The sequence below is a fragment of the Castor canadensis genome, chromosome 1 (assembly GCF_047511655.1).
Source record: "Castor canadensis chromosome 1, mCasCan1.hap1v2, whole genome shotgun sequence".
In the NCBI taxonomy this organism is placed as follows: domain Eukaryota; kingdom Metazoa; phylum Chordata; class Mammalia; order Rodentia; family Castoridae; genus Castor; species Castor canadensis.
In genome coordinates this window covers 150,442,413-150,462,325 of record NC_133386.1, presented here as the reverse complement: position 1 = coordinate 150,462,325, position 19,913 = coordinate 150,442,413, and the positions used below count along the sequence as shown (strand labels likewise).

General features: G+C 33.8%; 1 protein-coding gene across 3 annotated transcripts in view; it reads right to left on the bottom strand.

The window, feature by feature from the left end:
* Usp47 (ubiquitin specific peptidase 47) overlaps positions 1–19,913 on the bottom strand; it is a 105,917-nt gene that overhangs the window by 22,938 nt on the left and 63,066 nt on the right. For all 3 annotated transcript variants that reach the window (XM_074041474.1, XM_074041462.1, XM_020166360.2), the window contains 8 exons: positions 11,963–12,058; positions 11,722–11,874; positions 9,239–9,406; positions 4,834–4,965; positions 4,358–4,434; positions 3,713–3,768; positions 1,296–1,408; positions 372–476 (listed from right to left, as the gene is read on the bottom strand). In XM_074041474.1, the coding sequence (XP_073897575.1) occupies positions 372–476; positions 1,296–1,408; positions 3,713–3,768; positions 4,358–4,434; positions 4,834–4,965; positions 9,239–9,406; positions 11,722–11,874; positions 11,963–12,058 (900 nt within the window). The remainder of the gene's footprint in view (positions 1–371; positions 477–1,295; positions 1,409–3,712; positions 3,769–4,357; positions 4,435–4,833; positions 4,966–9,238; positions 9,407–11,721; positions 11,875–11,962; positions 12,059–19,913) is intronic.

Here is a 19,913-nt window from a genome sequence, read left to right as displayed (position 1 = left end):
TAGGCATGGAATAGATTCCTGCTAAATGAATGCAAAAAATAAATATCTTGTTTCTAATACTAATTCTGGGATCTAGAAAGTTTAATTGGCTTTCAGAGTGAGGACATTCCCAAAATCAATTAAATATGCTCTAAAGGACAGTAAGGGATATGAACTAAGGAGGGGGATGAAGGAGAATGCTGGAGGGCATAAATACTGTAAGCACATATGTAAATATCATGATGTATCTCCTTGTACAATTATTATATGCTAATAAAGTTAAAAAAATAAAAAAGCAGATACAAACAGCTATCAAGTTTCTTATAAGTGCTTATATTTTGATGATGAATGAACTATCAATAATTAAAGACCAACAGTGCAATTAAACATACCTTGTAAGCCATTTCCACTGCTTCCTTTAATGTTTTATCCTTATGAACCTCCAATTTATTTTCCATCATTACTTGTTTCATGGGATGCAAACAGAACAATTTTATCTAGAAAATGTGAAACATCAACTCAGCAGATTAAGAGTCAAAGCTTAATTCCTCTTTAGACAGCAGCACTTTTCCTACTTATCAAAATAATGTAATTTAAAAACAAAATTGGGATTTTTTTTTTTTTTTTTTTTTGGTGGTACTGGTGGTTGAACTCAGTGCCAAGTGCTTACTAGGCAGGTACTCTACCACTTGAGTCACACTCCCAGTCTTGGGATCATTCAATCTTATGTCTAGATTTCTCAATACTTGATAGTGACTAAGTCTTAAGTCATGAAAAAAAATTTAAAAAATATTAGTTTTAGCAATCATAGGTCTCTTTGTAAACACATACCACAATTCATGTAGTCATTCTCCTACTCCTACTGACATTCATTCAAGTTTTTCTAATTTTTCCCTAGTTTGGAAAATACCATGATGAATATTCTTGTGGTCAAGATTTTTACAGTATTTGCGATTATTTCACTTAGAATATTTCATAAGAGAAATAGAGAAGTATGTTAATTTGCTTATAGCTCATGATAAACATTAATCAACTTCTATCAAGAAAGGTTTTTAGCAATTCATTATTCTATAGCAGGATATGAGAATGCTTGCCTCACTATAGCCTCATCAATACTGAATATTGTTACTGTGGGTTACTGAATTTTTACTCATCAAGTCAGATCAAATTTTACCTTTGTAAGTATAGTCACATTACTTAAGGATCATAATGGCGTAACTGTCTTTGGAATCAATCCAACGAGTTAGTTACGAGAACTGCAGCCAAGCAAACTTAAACAATACTTTTCCACTAAAAGTAAAATTATAGAATCTAACCTTGCATGTATTACGTTCAATTTCCCGTTGCCTCTTTTCTTGTTCTTCCAATTCTCTCTCTCTCTGCACCAGGTTTTTAATATGTTCTGGGTATTCATCCACTTCTAGAAATTCTATTTATAGTGAAAATAGGATAAAATAGTGTCACTTGAATTGGGCTCCCTATGACCCTTTTGTTCTACTATGCTCCACGGAAATGTATTTCATTTATATCCTTCTCTCAACTTAGAACATGGCTTCTTTCAGGCAAGAGTAAATAGATATTGATAATGAAACCATGGTTGAGTCTCATATTCTAAGAAGTCATGTATTTATCCAAAATGGTTCCTTACTTCAGGAGAACTCAAGAAGATTTTGGAACAAAAAAACCCTCTGAAACTAGAAAACAGAATAATTTCTGACGTCAAATTGGGCCATCAACAAACTCTGTGACCTTAGACAAGGTTACTTTTCTAGACCAAGACTTATTTAGCTTATTTAACAGCACCTACACCACAAAGTTATTGCCTGGAATACAATAACAATGAAAAAATGTATTGCTGCTATGGTTACTACTATAAATGCTGGTTATTTGTTATTGCTCTCTAATAGTAATATCTATTCTCTCTTCTCAGTCTTTTATCTGTTCTAAGTAAAGAAATACACAAAACTGGTAACTTTATCTGTTACATTTCTCTATACATACTGTCAAGATTCATTTGCATAAAAAGTGATTATCATTTGAGGCTGATTTTAAACAATCAGTTAAAGGAAAACAGTATATACAAAAATTATTACCAAGAGCTACATACAAATTATTTTTAAGAAAAGATTTTCTTAATGACTATAATTTCACAGGTAATTTATGGTAATATAAGTAACAATATGAGATTATGACATTGTTTAATAAAACCAATTATTATTTGGCATTAAATGAAAATAATATAAAAAAATTGTGTCTCTATGGAAGGTAAATTGCACTATTTGTAGAAATAAGCTATAATTTAAAAAACACTTTCATGCATGCTGAGCTCAGGAGGTGTGTGCCTGCAATCATCCAGCTAAAAAATTTTCCCTAGCATATTATATGGCGCCCTCTGGTGCTTCATCATAAAACCAGAGTTGGGGGAATAGATAAAGAAGGGCTGATTTATATTAGAAGACTGGAGTGGATTCAGGATACTTTAATTACAATCCTGGCTCTTTCTCCTGGTAGTTATGATCTGCAACAAGTTACTCTTGAGGGTATAGTTTTTTTTTATTATACAGTGAGAATGCTTACTTCTTAAATCCTTGCTCTAAAATGACTTCTTGGTTATAGTCTCCATCTTTTTAGTAAGTCTACAGTAATTACTGAACAGTTACTATGTTACAAATCCTGGAATATACTTTTGTTGAAAATATAAGTCCTAAGCCTTGTATCAGTTGAATCCACAATCTAATGAATGTTCACAAAAATGTGAACAAAACATAATCATGGTTAAAGTAGATTTACTAGTAACGTGGCAACATCTAAAAGAAATATGCTGAAATCGAAGGCAATAGCGACATATTTTTAATTATAAAAAAATATGAGTGAACACATCATCTGTGTATGTAATAGCATGCACATCACCCTAACCTATTTGCAATACTGGGTGAAGAGTCGGAGAGAGCAACAAAAAAAAAAAAAAAAAAAGAACTATAATTTTTAAAGCAATAATTAGCAAAAAAATAAAACAGACAAACAAACATGCTTTATATTCAGGATTATTTCTGGGATTCTTAACAAAATTAAAATTTAATAAAGGACATATACTAGATTCATAAAAGCTTACATGAATTTTAACCAAGTAAGCAGAGATATTTATTTCTAGCTCCTAAAAATATTTCCAGTGTTTCAGGCCATCTAGGGTCCCCATGCAACATATTTAGATACCAAATTACCCAGAAAGCTTCACTGAAATTGAAAAAACAATAGCTAAATTTCAGTTTCTACTAAATACCAGATATAATGCTAACTGCCTAGAATATTATTTCTATAATATATTACTATTATTTCCATTTTACAGATTTGGAAAGAAGGACTGAGAAAGGTTAAATAACTTGCTAGGACATGCAGCTGGTAAGTTATGACTGCTACACAGGGCTGGGTTTATCATCACTGCATATAACACAATCCTACTGCAAATAAATATCTAATTTATTTAATGAAGAGTAAGTGTACTAAAAAATAATTCAGCAAATTTTTTCTAAAATTTCATCATTTAATATTATTTCATAACAGTGCTTATAATTGATTCTTGCACTTAATTATTCTGTCACTTAAATGTGAGTGTATAAAATTTATAAAATAAATTAACTTATAGGGGGGAGGGAGGAGAAATGACCCAAACATTGTATACAAATATGAATTTAAAAAATAAATAAATAAACTTATAAACCACAGGTTAACATACTTGCATTTCTTGTTGGATCCTTCAGTCTATATATCAGCATATATGCATTTGTGGAGCTAGTAAAAATATTAAAAAAAAAAAGATTAATAGGGCCCAAAAGAAGAGTGCAAAGATTCTATTTCTGAGTATTAAGTATTTATTTAAAATTGTTTTTTTTCTTTCAAACAATCAGAAAATCATAGTATAGTTCATAAACACATTAAAATTTGAAACATTCCAGAAAGAAAGGAAACCTAACTTATCTTTAATGACACATTTATGAAAAGATTCCGTTATCTCTTGATAACATAGTAAAGTCTTCAACAAAGATGTATATCACAATGGCTAAAACAACTGCTCATTATAATTGAGCAAATTTTTTCTGGAAAGGGTCAGAGAGAAAAAAATCTTTAGTTTTATAGGCCAGATGGTTTGCGTTGCAACTATTCAGTTATACTGTTGTAATGTGAAAGTATCCACATAACATATATAAGCAAATGACTGTCTGTGTTCCAATAAAACTTTATTTCCAAAATCTGAAGAAGGGCTGGATTTGGCCGATGGGTTGTAGTTAACTGACCCTTGGGTTAAATCTTTGATGAGATAAAAACAGAAGACATTAAGTAATTCCAACTTACAAACACTAAAAATTAAGGAATTACTTACCTTGCAAAAGCACTGGAATAATATCCTCTGCTTCCTGAAGACCCACCATGTGTTTTCTTAATGTCCTCTTGTGTTATCTAAAAAATTGTTAGGTTATTGTTGTGTGATATCCATGACACCATAATGTTAATATCAATATGTAATCCAATCTCTTAATCTCAGAGTTAAATGCTATACAACATCTTCAAGATGGATCAGAGATACCAATTCATTAATTTTAACCATAGTCATGGCTGCTTACCAGCCACTCATTTGTAGTGATCCTAATCACACACAAGTAACACATGTGAAGGCTCAGGGCCAGAGGAAACATTTAGAAGTCCACACAAAACAGAACAAAGAACTACAATAAGCAAAAGTAGGAAATTTACTGATTGATAAGGAACAGATACTTCATTTTTACAAAACCCCTGCTGTTGTGTAGACATCCCTACTCCCATCTTTCAGAATAATAATCTTAAAAGACACCTCCTTACCCTGCTGACATGTTGATCATTGAAGCTGTACCACTGCTCATCAGTAAATGACTTTATACAAGCATAGTAATGACCACCAGCAGCACTCCCCGAATGCACCATAACAGAGAAGAGCTCATAAATCAAGGAGTTCTAAGGGGAAAAAAAAAATAAGTGATTCACAAGAGAGGAAAACCACAAACCCCTTACTTGAATATTTCCTATTCTCCATCAACACAAGCAGCACAGTAGTTGTCCCTTACAGGTCGGCTCTTCCCCTGGTAACATTAAAATGCCAAGTCACCAAAACACTGTATGTAATAGGTTCCACTTAATGTACTCTTTCAAAATTTTAATTATGTTATAGCCTTTGGAACTATATAGATCTATGAACTTATTTACATAAAAATAAGTCTGAAATTTTAGAAGCAGGTGCTAAATACAAGACACAGTCAAGATTAAGAAATCACAAACAATATATTATCTTTTTGTTCAAATGAAATTTCATTTCCAAAAATGAAAGAGCTGAGAGATAAAATTATTTGGAACATCTTCTAATATACTTATGTAATATCTGAGATATGGTGATCTATTAATTTGACATCTTTCACTTGTATGAAGAATGAATCCTAGCAAAGTGCCAGTGGTTCATGTCTGTAATCATAGCTACTTGGGAGGCTGAGATGGGAGGATCACATTTCCAGGCCAGCTAAAACAAGTAAGTTTGTGAGACCTCATCTCAATGGAAAAAAGCAGGGGATGCTGGCCATGCCTGTCATCCCAGTGAGGGTGAGGATGGGAAGCTTAAATAGGAGGACTGCAGCTCAGGCCACCCTGGGAAAAAAGTAAGATCCCACCTTCAAAATAACCAGAATAAAAAGGGCTGGAGGTTGGTTCAAGTGGTAGAGTACTTGCCTACCTAATATGAAGTCCAGAGTTCACATCTCTGTACCAGCCCCCCTCCAAAAAAAGAATGAGTCCTCAATTATGCTGTTCCTAAAATAAGTCAAAATTATTTCTTAATAGTTTCTTGTTGTGTAAATAATTCTTCATTGTTTGGAACTAAAGACTATTTTAAGCAGACTGAAAATGCTGCTTTTAGAAGAAAATGGGAATAAAGACATTCATTTAAAATAGAGGTGATTTACAAATGGCTTGTCTTTATATTTAAGATTATCTTTTCTTTCAGAAGCCTAGGCATTTCACATCTCTAAGACAGTTTGAGATAATACAGACCTTGTAGACTAGTAATTCCATCATGAGAAGGACAAGAGGAAGATGGAATAAAGAGAAGATAAGAAGGTTGAAAAGGCAGCTTGACATAAGTAGATTCCCTAGTTGGTGGCAACCAAGTTTTATTTTATTCACTTTTCTACAAGAACTAGATTTTCACTATTCTTTTTGCAGTACTGGAGATTGAACCCAGGGCCTCACTTATACTAGGCAAATGCTCTACCACTTAGCTGCACCCCAGTCCCTCTCTTATTTATTCATTTGCAGTACTGGGGTTGAACTCAGGGCCTACACCTTGAGCCACTGTACTACTCCCTTTTGTTTGTGATGGGTTTTTTCAAGATAGGGTCTCCTGAACTATTTGCCTGAGATGGCTTCGAACCATGATCCTCCTGATCTGTGCCTCCTGAGTAGGTAGGATTAAAGATGTTGAGTCACTGGCGCTCAGCTGTTCTTTATTCTTTGCCTAAAAAACATATTACCTTTAAATAAAAATGGATTAAGTCTTCAAATACAGTCCTAGTCAACAGAACTGCAACTTTCTAGATGTGGGCAGAATGACAGAAGGGAGCTAGTCTAAATTATTCCAAAATGTAACAACTGATAGGCATATGGATTAAGTAATTTGCCCAAAGAAATGAAGCTTGTTAATGGCAAAACTGTAACTAAACTTATGCAGGGGTCAAACAATGAAAATTTTAGGCTTTATGGGCCATATGGTGCCTGTCACAACTATTCAACTCTGTAATTGCCCTAAACTAGCAACACAAAACAATAACTTTATTTATCAAAATATATAGCACCAAGCAATAGACCTGGGAGCCCAGAGAACACCAAACAGGTTAAATAACAACACTAACTCCTCTAAGCACCCCTAAACCCCAAAACAAACAAACAAAAAACTTCCACAATTAGGTGTGTCACATTCAAACTGCACAAAAGCACAGACAAAATCTCCAAGGGAGCCAGAAGGGAAATAGCAACTTACCTAGAGAAACCAAAGTAAGAATTATAGCACACTATTCATTATAAACCACATAAACCAGAAAGAATATAGTGAAATCTTTTAAAGTGTTGAAAGAAAAATGACAGACCACATATAATTCTATATCCAGTGAAATAATTCTTCAAAAGCCAGTCTAGGCAAAAAATGAGACCCAGTTGAAAAAATAAACTAAAGCAAAAATCTCTGGGGGTACAGCTCATGTGGTAGCAAACATGAGGGCCTGAGTTCAAACCTCCTCCCAATAAAGAATGATGAGATTACGGTGAACAAGTATACACCAACAAATTGGATAATGTGAAGGAAGTATATGTCTACAAACAAAAAGCTTACACAGACTAATTAATGAGGAAATTAAAACATCTGAACAGATCTGCAATTAATAAGGAGACTGAGTAAGTAATCAAAAACTTCCCAACACAGAAAAGTTCAGGACCAGATGGCGTCACTGGAAAACTCCAGTAAATATTTAAAGAAGAGTTAACACGACTCTTCCTCACTCTTCTGAACCATTGAAGAGGAAGGAATACTTCCAAATTCATTCTATAAAGCTAATTATTTTGATACCAAAATCAAAGATACTAAAAGAAAACTAGTGACCAAAATATTTTGATAAATACTGATGCAAAAACCTAATAAAATACTAAAAAACTAAATCCAACAATGTAGTAAAAAGACCAAACTCTATAAGGAAATTAGGAACAGAGGTGAGCCTCCTCCTAAATACAACAAAGAACATCCATAAAATCTAGAGCCAACGTTGTACTTAATTCTAAGAGACAGCCAGCTTCCTTCCTAAGATAGGAAAAAGGCAAGGATGTTATCTTGTACCACTCCAACACTATATTGGAAGTTTTACCTCATTTGTTAAGACAAGAAAAGAAAAAGGCACATACTGAGAATGGTAGGATTAAACTGTCTTTATTTGCAGACATGATCACCTATATAGAAAAACAGACAAGGGCTGGATTTTCTCTTGGGCCACAGTTTGCCAACCTTGCTAGAATGCCATGTTCTTTATATTAAGTTATAATGTATCTACTACATTATTCATTACACAGAATTCCCACTCACCTACTTGCCCTGAATGAAGTATGTAACTCTAAAAGGTCAAGAGTAGTGTTGCAAGTGGGGAGAATAGTGGCCTTGATCTAAAAACAGATTTATAGGGCTGGAGGTGAGGCTTAAGTAAGTAGTACAGCTACTTGCCTAGCAAGCGTGAAGCCCTGAGTTTAAGCTCTAGTACTGTCCCAAACCCACAACCTCGCCTCCAAAAACCCCATAAAACAGGTTTACGCCTGTGAATCTCTACTCTTAATACTGCCCCCCAAATCTCCATCTTTAATATGACCTTGTATGACTAGTCTTCAAGATAGTGATTCATTATTCACATCAAACTGAAGATATTTTACCTATAATCCTCACCTTAACAAAGCAGAATACGTGAACGTGAAAGAAATGATTTGATAAAACCTTAAAATCATTGACACAGAAACAAAGAAAATCCTACCCCAGAGACTATCCAGTTCTGTGGTTTCCAAATTAGAATCCATCATTTTCCAAAAGTGCCTAAAGACTTATGGGAGAGGACAGGAAAACTCATGGCACAGCTTTCACCATTTCAAAAAGATAAACTCTGTAACTGTTTCTTTCAGAAGTGTTTCCACTTAGCACATTTAAATTCAACAAATCAAGTCTGACAATTTCATTTTTCTGTATGAAGATCCAGGAGATACAAGATTTGGGAGACTTGGTACAATGTTAAAGGCTGAGGTTGTATTAAAATCTTGGTTTCCTGACTGCTAGGCACCCTTTCTGCAGCGTCATTCAGCCAGTAACACAGTTACAGCTCAGTTTCCTAGAAATTAATGCTCCCGGTCTGTAAATAGTTTTTCCCAAAGTTTAATTATAATTAACATTCATGTGTACATATGCTTCTGTGCACAAAAAACAGTATCTTTATGAAGTCTTCATTTTCAACACTGAAACCTTCTTTAAAGAGAACTTTCTCAGTTTAACAGCTATAGAATTATATAGAAGCTCGGAAAATAAGCTTATTCTCTCTTTTAATTAAAAAAACCCACAAGGGGCTGGAGGAAGAGCTCACTGGTATAGCACTTGCTTAGCATTAGAAGTACCCAGTTTCAATTCCTAGCACCGAAAATAAAAATCTTAAACTATAAAAGTTACCTTTTCAAGTCCAGGTTTAGAAATCTTTTCTGTTCCACTACTGTTCTCGAGGCAGATTCCTTCATCCACCCCATCATCATTGGAGAAATCATTGCTCATCTGATCACTGTGACAACTACCTTCATTTTCTGCTCCACTATCAGTGCAACTTTCAGTCTGAGGAGATTTCTTAATAAAACATAATAATCTTAAAATTATAAGCAAAACAAAGGAAAATAAATTCATCCAAACTTTTTACCTATATCCTCTAACATTTTTGCATAATTTGACATATTCTTATTAACAAAAACATTTATTTCACTTTAAATTTATTTTCTCTTAAAATCAGACCTTAGGTAAAACTAAATAAAAAAATACTTAAAAATATATTATGTCCTTAATATTCTAATACAACATATTAGTGATTTCAAATTCTATCAGACCCCATTTATGTTTGACAGTGCAAAGTAACAATATAAAGCTATCATTTCTTTCAGCAAAATCTATAAAAGCAGAGAACCTAAACTCCCATATCAGCTTCTTTTGTTCTCAAATTCCAACTGGCTATCAGCTCTTTTCTTGAATAGAAAGTCCAATTCAGTTTATCACTGTGTTAGATCTTATAATTGGAAAGAAAAGTAAGACACTGTATCTATCTTTAAGAGTTTTATACTTTACTGTATAGGAAGCAAAAATATGTTTCCATGATTTATGGGTTTAAAATCACATTCACACAAATTTAATTTTAAGAATACTACTTCTTAGAAATCCCCAACCTTTCCCTTCTTTTCCTTTAATATTTTAAAGACAAACCTAAAAATGTTTGTTCTTATTAGACATGTTGAGAATTCTCTAAGATGCAGGTTCTGAATATGTATACGATATTGCATGTAAATTCTTGAATTAAGCAAGAGAAATATATATAGCAAGCACACACATTTTTTTGTCAAGAACTTTATGTCATCTCCTGAATCTTTCACTCCTCAACAAAGTTTGTTCAAGAAAAACTGAAGGTAAAAATCAACTGGAACTTAAGTCCAAAGGATCATTTCTGAAATTCCTCCAACTTAAGCCAAAATGTATCTTCTCTTAAGAAGAAGACCTAGAGCTTCCACAAAAGAACCTGCCAAACTTTATATGTAGGTTTCCTTACCTTGGAAAAAATTTCCCTTTATAACAACCACATTAGGCATATACATAAGACTGATCTAATACCTATTTTGGAGTAGAAAACTAAAAGATTTTTATCTCCTTTGAAAGTTTTGTCATACTTTTGGCAAACTCCCTAATTCAAGCACAAGTACCTCAGACATTACTTTAAGTGACACCTTTGAGAATGTTATCTGGCCAGAGTTACCATCCAGTAAACATCTACTTTATCTAAGGGATCTTCTTACAATAGTCATAAAGCAACAATTACTATTCTTACTTTAGAGACAAGGAAAATGAGGGTCAGAAATATTACATGAACTATCCAGAGTCAAGAAGCAAGACATGGACTTGAAATGACACTTAGCTAGGCCTGAAACACATACACTTCTTAATACATTGTTTCTTGATGGTTATCAGTGCTAAATAAAACTTGATGAATGTTTAGAATTATTTTTGAGTTCCTGGGAGAAGGCATTTTTATAATGCAATCAATTCTGATAAAAAATGTTTTATTATAATTTTAAATATTTAATATTTGAGAATAGTAAAGATTTATCACTCTTTAACAACTGTCTTTAGTGATTTTAAATATTTTATGCAAAGAAATAAAGAGAAATTCCAAAAGAAAAGAGTGTGGTATTATAAATCTTGTATTGAGTAAGGCTAGAGAACCAGAGAATCCTGGGAGAACAAAATTGATGAGAATTTTGTGTGTCTGACAAAGTTCCAGGTCCAAACCATTTAAACAAAGTTTCAAATAAAGAAACTAATTTAAAAAGGAAAGTAAACAAAATATTTTCTAATCTTTCTACCCTAGCCAATTTAAGAGCTAGCAAACCTTAAGTGGAAATAACCCAGATACCTTAGTCCTTGAAAAAGACATTAAGACAATCTGCTACTTCGTTTGTTAATTCATTCATATATTTTTGCTTCATGTTTAGTGTGTATCAGAAACACAAGTACAGCTCATAGGTAGTTAGGTTCAATAACTAAAAAATTATGCAACGTTACTCTAACTAAAAAATTATGCAACATTACTCAAATTCAAGAAAGAATTACAGAGGTGAGATCCTTACTGTCTTTGAAAAGACAGTAAGTTACTCTGACCAAAAAGAGTATTTGAGATGTAATTTTTGGTGGTTAAGAAAAACTTTTAAAAGCTAGCCAAAAGCTAAGTCATTTTTACAGAACTTGGCATTAGAAAACAGGGAAGAAAAAGAAAAGCTTCCATCAAGGTGACAGTCTAAATGGCATCAGTCATAACTTACTCCAAATAGCTCTTTTAAAAACATCTCTGACTAAAGTGGATAATGAAAAATATTTTACAGCAAGAAAATGTAATAAATATTTACCTCATCTTCAACATCAATAAATGTACTCATATCTAGCTCCTCGGGAAATGTCATTCGATCATTCAATTTAATCCTATGCATGGTTGTATAATCAAAATCAAACCTTTTCAACTGCAAGGTTAGCAGATAAGGGAAATGCAAAAACCGAAGACCCTAAAAAGAAACAAGAGGGATGGAGTGGACTTTTGTGAATATTGAATGTTATCTCAGATACTTAAGTATTATTTTATATGTCATTTACCTTTCGAGCATCACACTTCTTCTTACAACGTTCACAAAAATACTGATTTGGGCCATCCAGGATCTCTGGCTGAATAAACGCATGCAGTGCTTCTTCCTAGTTAGAAAAAGAATAACTGTTTTATAATTACATAAAATACTATGTCAATGAGAAAGCTCTAAATATAAAACACTGCAATTACCCAACTAGCTAATGAGCAAAATGGTTGGAAAATTAGGATCTTCAGCAAAATGTTATCACTATAAAAATTAAATTTAAAAAGTTACTTTTATTCTGCATGAAATTTCCTCCCTTAGCATTGCACATCATAGTCATTTCTACCTAATTTTTATTGACTGAACATTGTGGTGTCTGGCTAAATAATCTAGAAAAAAATCTTGGTCTTTACATTAAAAAGTAATTGCAAACGTCTTAGAGAAAGGCAGTTACATGTGTCACTTCAATCTTCTTGTAGAAGGCATTTTAAAATTGTATAGTAAATAGCACCATCCTCTGAAGAAATCACACTAATCATATGCCTCAACAATCACATAATGATCCTCAGTCACTACAGTCAGGTCAGTCAGTAATCCACCACTGACTAGTTATTAAGATTAAAACCACTGTACAACCTTCTCACTGCATGTAAAATATTGCTCTATTGGAAAAGGTATAATGAGAGCTCTTGGACTGTTCACCTAATATGAATCATGTGATTTTCTCTTCTCTGTATAGCCTTAAAACAGAGCAAAGAAATTCAGTATAAATAATGTTGGAGAATCAGTGGATAAAAACTTAGCTTTTAATAGCTGGCTTTACACAATTTAGGACTGGATGCACAATGTGAAATTTCACCTGATAGATCTCTCCTCTGTGCACACAGTTCAAGCAGAACTACTGGTGATATTTATTACACATAAAAAGAAAAAAAAATGGAATCATTAAGACAAAGTATCTTTGTTCTATCAGTTGATATAGGACAAATAGTTCTTCAAAAAATAAATAAAGGAGCTTTATCTGGCAAAATGGACTTAGTTTCAAAATAGTAGTTCACAAAGCTACTATCACTATATTGTTTGACAAAGCTCACTCTGGAACAAGATATAAATATGAAAAGATATTCAAAGGCTTTTAAATTCATCCCATTTCCTATTTTGTTCTCATATCACAAGGAAGAACCAAGAAGGGGAATGGGGAATAGAAGGGATTTTTATTCCTGCATGACTAAGCATTTTACTGGAGAGCACAGGATAGAGTAAGCTTAGAAAACATTTGTTTTTCTCTCTAAAACCTACTTTTAAAATAGGAAAAGGGCAAATTCCGTAAAAACATAAGGCCTTAAACAAAAAATCCTTTAAGAAAAGGCTCTAAAAGATATCACACCTATGCCAAATTTGTCAAGTTTTCCAAATAGAAGCAATTTGAACTGGTAAAACAGTATGTTAAAAAAAGGTGGGGGGGGGGAAGAAAAGGACAAAATTCAGTAACTTAAACTCTATGTTACTAAAGGTGTGGGTTGGTCTCTGACTTATAGTTCATAGCTAGGAATATCTCTTAAAAGTAATTTTAAACTTACAGAAATGTGAAAAAAACATTTTGCTTCTTTGCTTATTCCTCTGCACCCTTGAATAACAATGTATTCTTTTCTGAACCATTTGAGACTAAGTTCAAACATCATAATACTTGTAATACTTCAGTATGACTTTTCCTTTTTTATATAAAAAGTACAGTTATCAAACTCAGGGAATTTTAATATTGATAATGTATTTTTATCAGTTCATATTCTAATTCTGTCAATTGCTATGATAATACACTTTGTTTGCAGCATTTCTCCCCATCTAGTACAGAATCTAATCCAGAGCCACAGATTTCATTTGACTAGCTATCTCTTGAGATTTCTGTAATCTGTGACAGGTTCAAAGCTTTTCTTTCCTTCATGACATTGATATTTTTTGAAGAACATTTGTTCTACACACACTCTCATCTCCTTTGCAGATCTCTTTTAATCATTTTTCCCTGAAATCCTTTTTTTTTCCCACTTCATCTCATTTTCATTCGATGTCTCTCAGATTTTCATGTTTTCTAGTCTTTGAGCATCTTGTAATTTATTCTTGCTTTTTTTTTCCCCCCACTTAGGGGACTGGGGTTTGAACTTAGGGCTTCTGCACTTGTAAAGCAGGCACTCTACTGCTTGAGTCACACCTCCAGTCCAGTTATTCATTTCTAAGGTAGTTTATTCTTCAGTTTATTTTCTGAGCTTGAGGAACTCTCATTACATTTCTTCCTGTTTTTGACCTATTTCTCTCAAATTTTTTGATACTAGATTTTGTTTTGTTGGTTTGAGAATTGCTGTGGTTTGACTATGTTTTTTTTTTTTTTCCCTCCAAAACTCATGTTGAAGTTTAATCCCCATTGGAAGGTATCGTGAGGATGGAAACTTAATTGCTTATAGTTTTTACAGACTGGACCTTTAGGAGGTGATTAGGATTAGATAGGGTCAGCAGGTGGAGCCCCCATGACTGAATAGTGATGGCTGTATAAGAAACAAGACCAGATATAGATGCTTCCTGCACCATGTGGTACCCAGGACTGCCTTGGGACTGCCAGCAAGGTCATCATCAGATGCAGTCCCTCAACCCTGAATCAGAACTGTGAATCAAAATAATCCTCTTTTCTTTGCAACTTACCCAGTCTATAGTAATGTTATTAGCAAAAGAAAGCAGACTGAGACTGAATATTTAATTTAGCCTAGACTATGTTACAGTATTCTCCTTTTTTCTAGGGGAAGGTGGTCTTAAGCTCGCAATGCTCTAATACAGATTTCCCATTTTCTTCTAACACTGATAATAAAGTTTGATCCCTCTCCCCAAACCCCAAGTCATTTTGTGTATAGTACTGTTGAGTTTCAGAGCATCTTCTACATCAATTTGTCCTTTAATTCTCCCTTCTTGCTTTCTCTTCATTGCTATGACTGAGGCACCACCCCTTTCTTTATTTACTCCAAAGGCTGCTCACTATAAAGCCCCTTTCTGGTAAAGTTGGAGCTATACATTATCAAGTGCTAGACTACACTTACTACCTGGGCAGTTACTGTTCTTTCTTGTTTTTGAGAGTGACTGTGTCCCTGTCTTATTTTAGCCCTTCAAGCCCATCTGTTATTTCATAGTCTCTTAAATGTCCCACTTCATATTTTCCACACATTAATAACTGCAGCAGTAGTGGAAGCTTTACTGTAACAAAAGGCATATTTTGGCCTTTGCTGATAATTTGAGGTTTCTGATATTCTCTGGTTCCTACAATGACTTTATTTATGTTTCTTTTAGTTTACAGCTTTTGAGAGGATGTATGGAGATACTCAGATTCAGGCAGTTGCCATTATCCTTCAGACCCAGAAACTAGTTAAAGCCATATTAACACATTCTGCTTCTGGGTTTTTAGTGGCACATCACCAAAACAACTATAAATAAAATTAGCCAGTTGAAAAATCAGTTTCCATTCATTCATCTATTCAATAAATTATGTAAATGATGAGCTAATGTGGTTATATACATATTAATCTGCACTTAATTGGTAACTAAAAATCATGCCTCATTATATTTCAGACGAGATCGGGCGCGTTCAGGGTGGTATGGCCGTAGACCTCATTATATTTCAGATATTAAAAAAGTAGGACATGACCCATAAAAAAGGAACAAAATAAATATTAACACACACAAACAAAAATAGAACTGCTCACCATAAGCTATCCTCTTTAGTATGCTAACTTATTCACAATTCATGCTTCTAAGTTAGCTTTGAGTTGACAATGATTTTATTATTCCAGTGACAAGTTTTGTTTTCTAGAACATACTGTCTCCTTTATATGCTATCAAATGTAATTTTATGAATATTTTAGACTGTATTTTTCAGAATTCAGTACAGAACACAGAAGATTATTACAGTTCTCCAAATAAAAAAATACTGATTACCATATTTTTCAGGTAATGCAGATAATTTAGGCACAACACAACCAAAAGATATATCCAGATATGGTAATATATAAGTCCTCTTATATTTTTACTCCTTATATATTCTTTGTAGGTTAATTCTTTCTCTGTCATTCAGCATTTTATTTAGAAAGAAGAAATGAGTACTAAAACATGACTTTATTTTCAGACTGAACAAAAAATTAAGTTGGAACCAACCTCTGAGAACTGTTTCCTAAATAATTTTGATGTACTGAGTAATTCTGTGCTGTTGATATACAACAACATGGTATTTCCTTTACAGGTATTTTCACCTACCTTTCCCAGGATATATACTTTTTTGTTTTTCTAATTAGGAAAAGAACACTACATGTTATTACCTAAGCCATCTACCTTTTTCATTATAATTGAGATAACTATAATTGAGATAAATCCACAATCTTCAGAATAACAGTGATCCTTTATATGCACCATCCAGTTTCCTATTGTTAACATTTTGCAAACTATAGTATAAAACCACAATCATGGTACTGACATTGATATAATCAACCTATCTTATTCAGACTTTCATGGTGCTCAACAACCTCCGCAGGTCAGACACACCTCCCTGTGGAAATCGTGTGAGCTGGAGGCCTGTGACATGTGCAGTGGTGGGGCCCTGCTCTGGTTGGACAGAGCTCAGGGGAAGGACTAGCATTATTTCCACTTCCAGCTCCACAGTGTTCAGGTGACATGTGGGGCTGGTGAGCAGAGAATGAAGTCATCTGAACTCCTACTCTCTGGGCGAGGTTGGCCAGCCTGGTTTTAGTGTACTCATTTGTTCATGTGTGTGTTAAGTTCTATACAAATTTATCACCTGTGTTGAGTCAGCTATCCACCACTACAATAAAGAGATTAAACAGTCCCTATACAAAGATACTTTGTTTTCCTTTCACAGCCACAACTTTGACTACCCCTCCTGCTCCCTGGCCCCCACCAAATCCAGTAACTCTGGTATTGATTAATCTGTGCCATGGTTCTAAAATGTAGTCATATAAAAATGTTATGTAAATATATCCTTTTGGGATTAGCTTTTTTCATTCAGCATTAATTCCCTACATATTAATTCAAGTTCTTATGTGTACCAATAATTTTTTTTGTTTCCAAGCACTTGTTTATAGGTTATACATACTGTAGTTGGTTGAAACCATTCACTTTATTAAAGCAAATCTGGGCTCATTTCAGTTTCTGAATATTACAAGTAAAGACAACAACCAACATTCAAATGTAGGTTTTTATGTGAAGTTTTCACTTCTTTTGGATAAACAACCAAGAGTCCATCTGCTTGGGTTTATGGTTATACATGTTTAGTTTTGTAAGACTTCCCCATCTGAGATTTCCAGCAGAATGAGGGATCCAGTTTCTCTGCACTGTCACCAGCTTTTCATGTTGTCATGTTGCTAGTAGATGGGGAGTATCTTCATTTTGGTTTGAATTGGCATTTCCCTAAAAGCTCCTGACATGAATGTCTTTTCTGTATTTATTTGGAATGCACATATCCTCTTGTATGAAATGTTGATGCCTTTTACCCTCATCTAAGGGGACTGTTTGAGTTTTTCAATTGTTTCTTGAGAGTTCTTTATTCTAGATACAACTTCTTTGCCAGATACACAGAATGCAAATTCATTTTCGCAGGCTGTACCTTCTCATCTCCATATGGGCTTTTAATGAAGTCCAAATTGTGAACTGTGATTAGTATCTAGCCTAAGTGCTTTGTTTAGTATTACATCTGGGAGATTTTTTGGGAGTAATATGTAGGGAATTATGCTGAATGATGTACAATGTAAAACACTGTACAGTTAAATCTGTGATTCACTGTGAATTAATTTTTGTATATGGTGTGAGGTTCAAGTCAAAGCTCATTTTTTTGGGACATGGGTGTCCAACGGTTCCAGCACCATTTCTTGAATGTAGCATCCTTCCTATATTGAATTACTATTGTGTCTGTCAAAAATTAATTAGGTGTATTTGTGTGGCTCCATTTCTTTTTTTCTGTTCTTTTCCACTGATCTATTTAATTATAACTCTGCAAATACAACAGAGTCTTGGTAACTGCAGCCATAAAAGCCTTTTTTATTGCTCAGTAGTATTCCATTCTAATTAAGGTACACCAAACCCTCCAATTTTTTTTTTTCATAGAAGTAGCTACTCTAGTTCACTTGTCTCCAAATAAAATACAGAATGAGTTGGGAGGTGTGGCTCAAGTGGTAAAAGTGAATGCCTACCAAGCACAAGGTACTTAGTTCAAAACCCCAGTAGTGCCAAAGTTACAGAATGAGTTTATTTATATATGTACTCAAAAAAATTTGCTAGCCCTTGTTAAGAACTGCATTAAAGCTATACAATTTTGCTGGGCATGGTGGTGAACCCCTGCAATCCTGGTACTTGGAAAGCAGTGGCAGGTGGATCATGAGTTCAAGGTTTACCTGATCTACATAGCTAGAAATGTCCCAAACAAAACAAAACAAAAACAAAATGAACAAACAACAAAGAAAAAAAAAATACTATGTAATTTTTGGGAGAACTGACATCTTTTTTTTTTTTTTTTTTTCAATGTAACCCTGTGACATCTTTACTTAGTTGAATCTTCCAACCAATTAGTGTGTCTCCATTTACTTAGATACTCTTTTCAGAGTTCTTTCTTTTCTTTTTTACAACTGGGGTTTGAACTGAGGGCTATGTGTTTGGAGCCCAACTCCAGTTCATTTTGCTCTGGTTATTTTGGAGATGGAGTCTCCTCAAGCTATTTGCCCAGCTTGGCCTTGAACTGCAATCCTCTGGACCTCAGCCTCCCAAGTAGCCTGGAATACAGGCACGAACCACTGGCACTTGGCCAGAGTTTGGTTGTTTTAACACATAGGTTCCGTACATGTTTTAAGTTTACACATAAGCATTTTTCTTGCAGAATTCTAAACATTTTTAAGTTCACTTTTCATATGTTCATTGCTAGTATCTTGAAATAAAATTGGTTTTCATATGTTTATCTTATGCCCTATCTTACAAGATTACTTATTTAGTTCAAGGGTTTTTTGTCTTAAAAGATGCCATGGGATTTTCTACACAGTCATATTACCTAAAAATAGGGACTATTTTATTCCTTTAATTGATATGCTTTATATTTCCTCTTTTGACTTTATCGTGTTGGCTAGGACTACCAGTATATGGAAAAAGAGCAGTGAGAGCAGACATCCTTGCCAAGACAACCTTGACATCCACTATAGGGAAAACATTCAATCTTTCCCCAGTGTTCACTAATTTTTATTAAGTTAAGGAAATTATCATCTAATTCCGTTTTATTTTGAGTTATGATCATGAGTTGATACTGAATTTTGCTGAGTGCTTTTTCTGAATCAATATGATCATGTGAATTTTCTTCCTTTGCCTGTTATATGGAAGATAACACTCACTGATTTTTGAATACTGACCAGTTTGCAAACTCTGAAATTAACCTCACTTTCTCACAGTGTATAAATCTTTGTATATATTGCTTAGTTCTTGCTAATATTTTTGGTAAAGATTTTCTCATCTCATATGCATGAAGGATTTTTTTTTTTTAAAGAATCAGGATAAGAACAGCATTAGTAGCCAGATGCCAGTGGCTCTTCTGTAATTCTAGCTACTTGAGAGGCTCAGACAGGCAGGACCAAGGTTCAAGGCCAGCTTGGGCAAATAGTTTGCAAGATCCCATCTCCAAAACAACCAAAGCAAAATGGACTGGAGGTGTGGCTCAAGCAGAAAAGTGCCTGCTTTGCAAGTATGAAGCTCTGATTTCAAACCCCAGTCTCATCCAAAATAGCAACAAAAAAAATTGCTTTACTAAATAAGCTGGGAAGGATCTCATAGTCTCTCTCTCTCTCATGTAAAACCAGTGTTCACTGTTCTTAAAATGATTGTAAAAGTATCCAGTGAAACAATCCAGACTTTCAAGATGTTTTTAATATGAATTTAATTAGCTTGACAGTTATAGA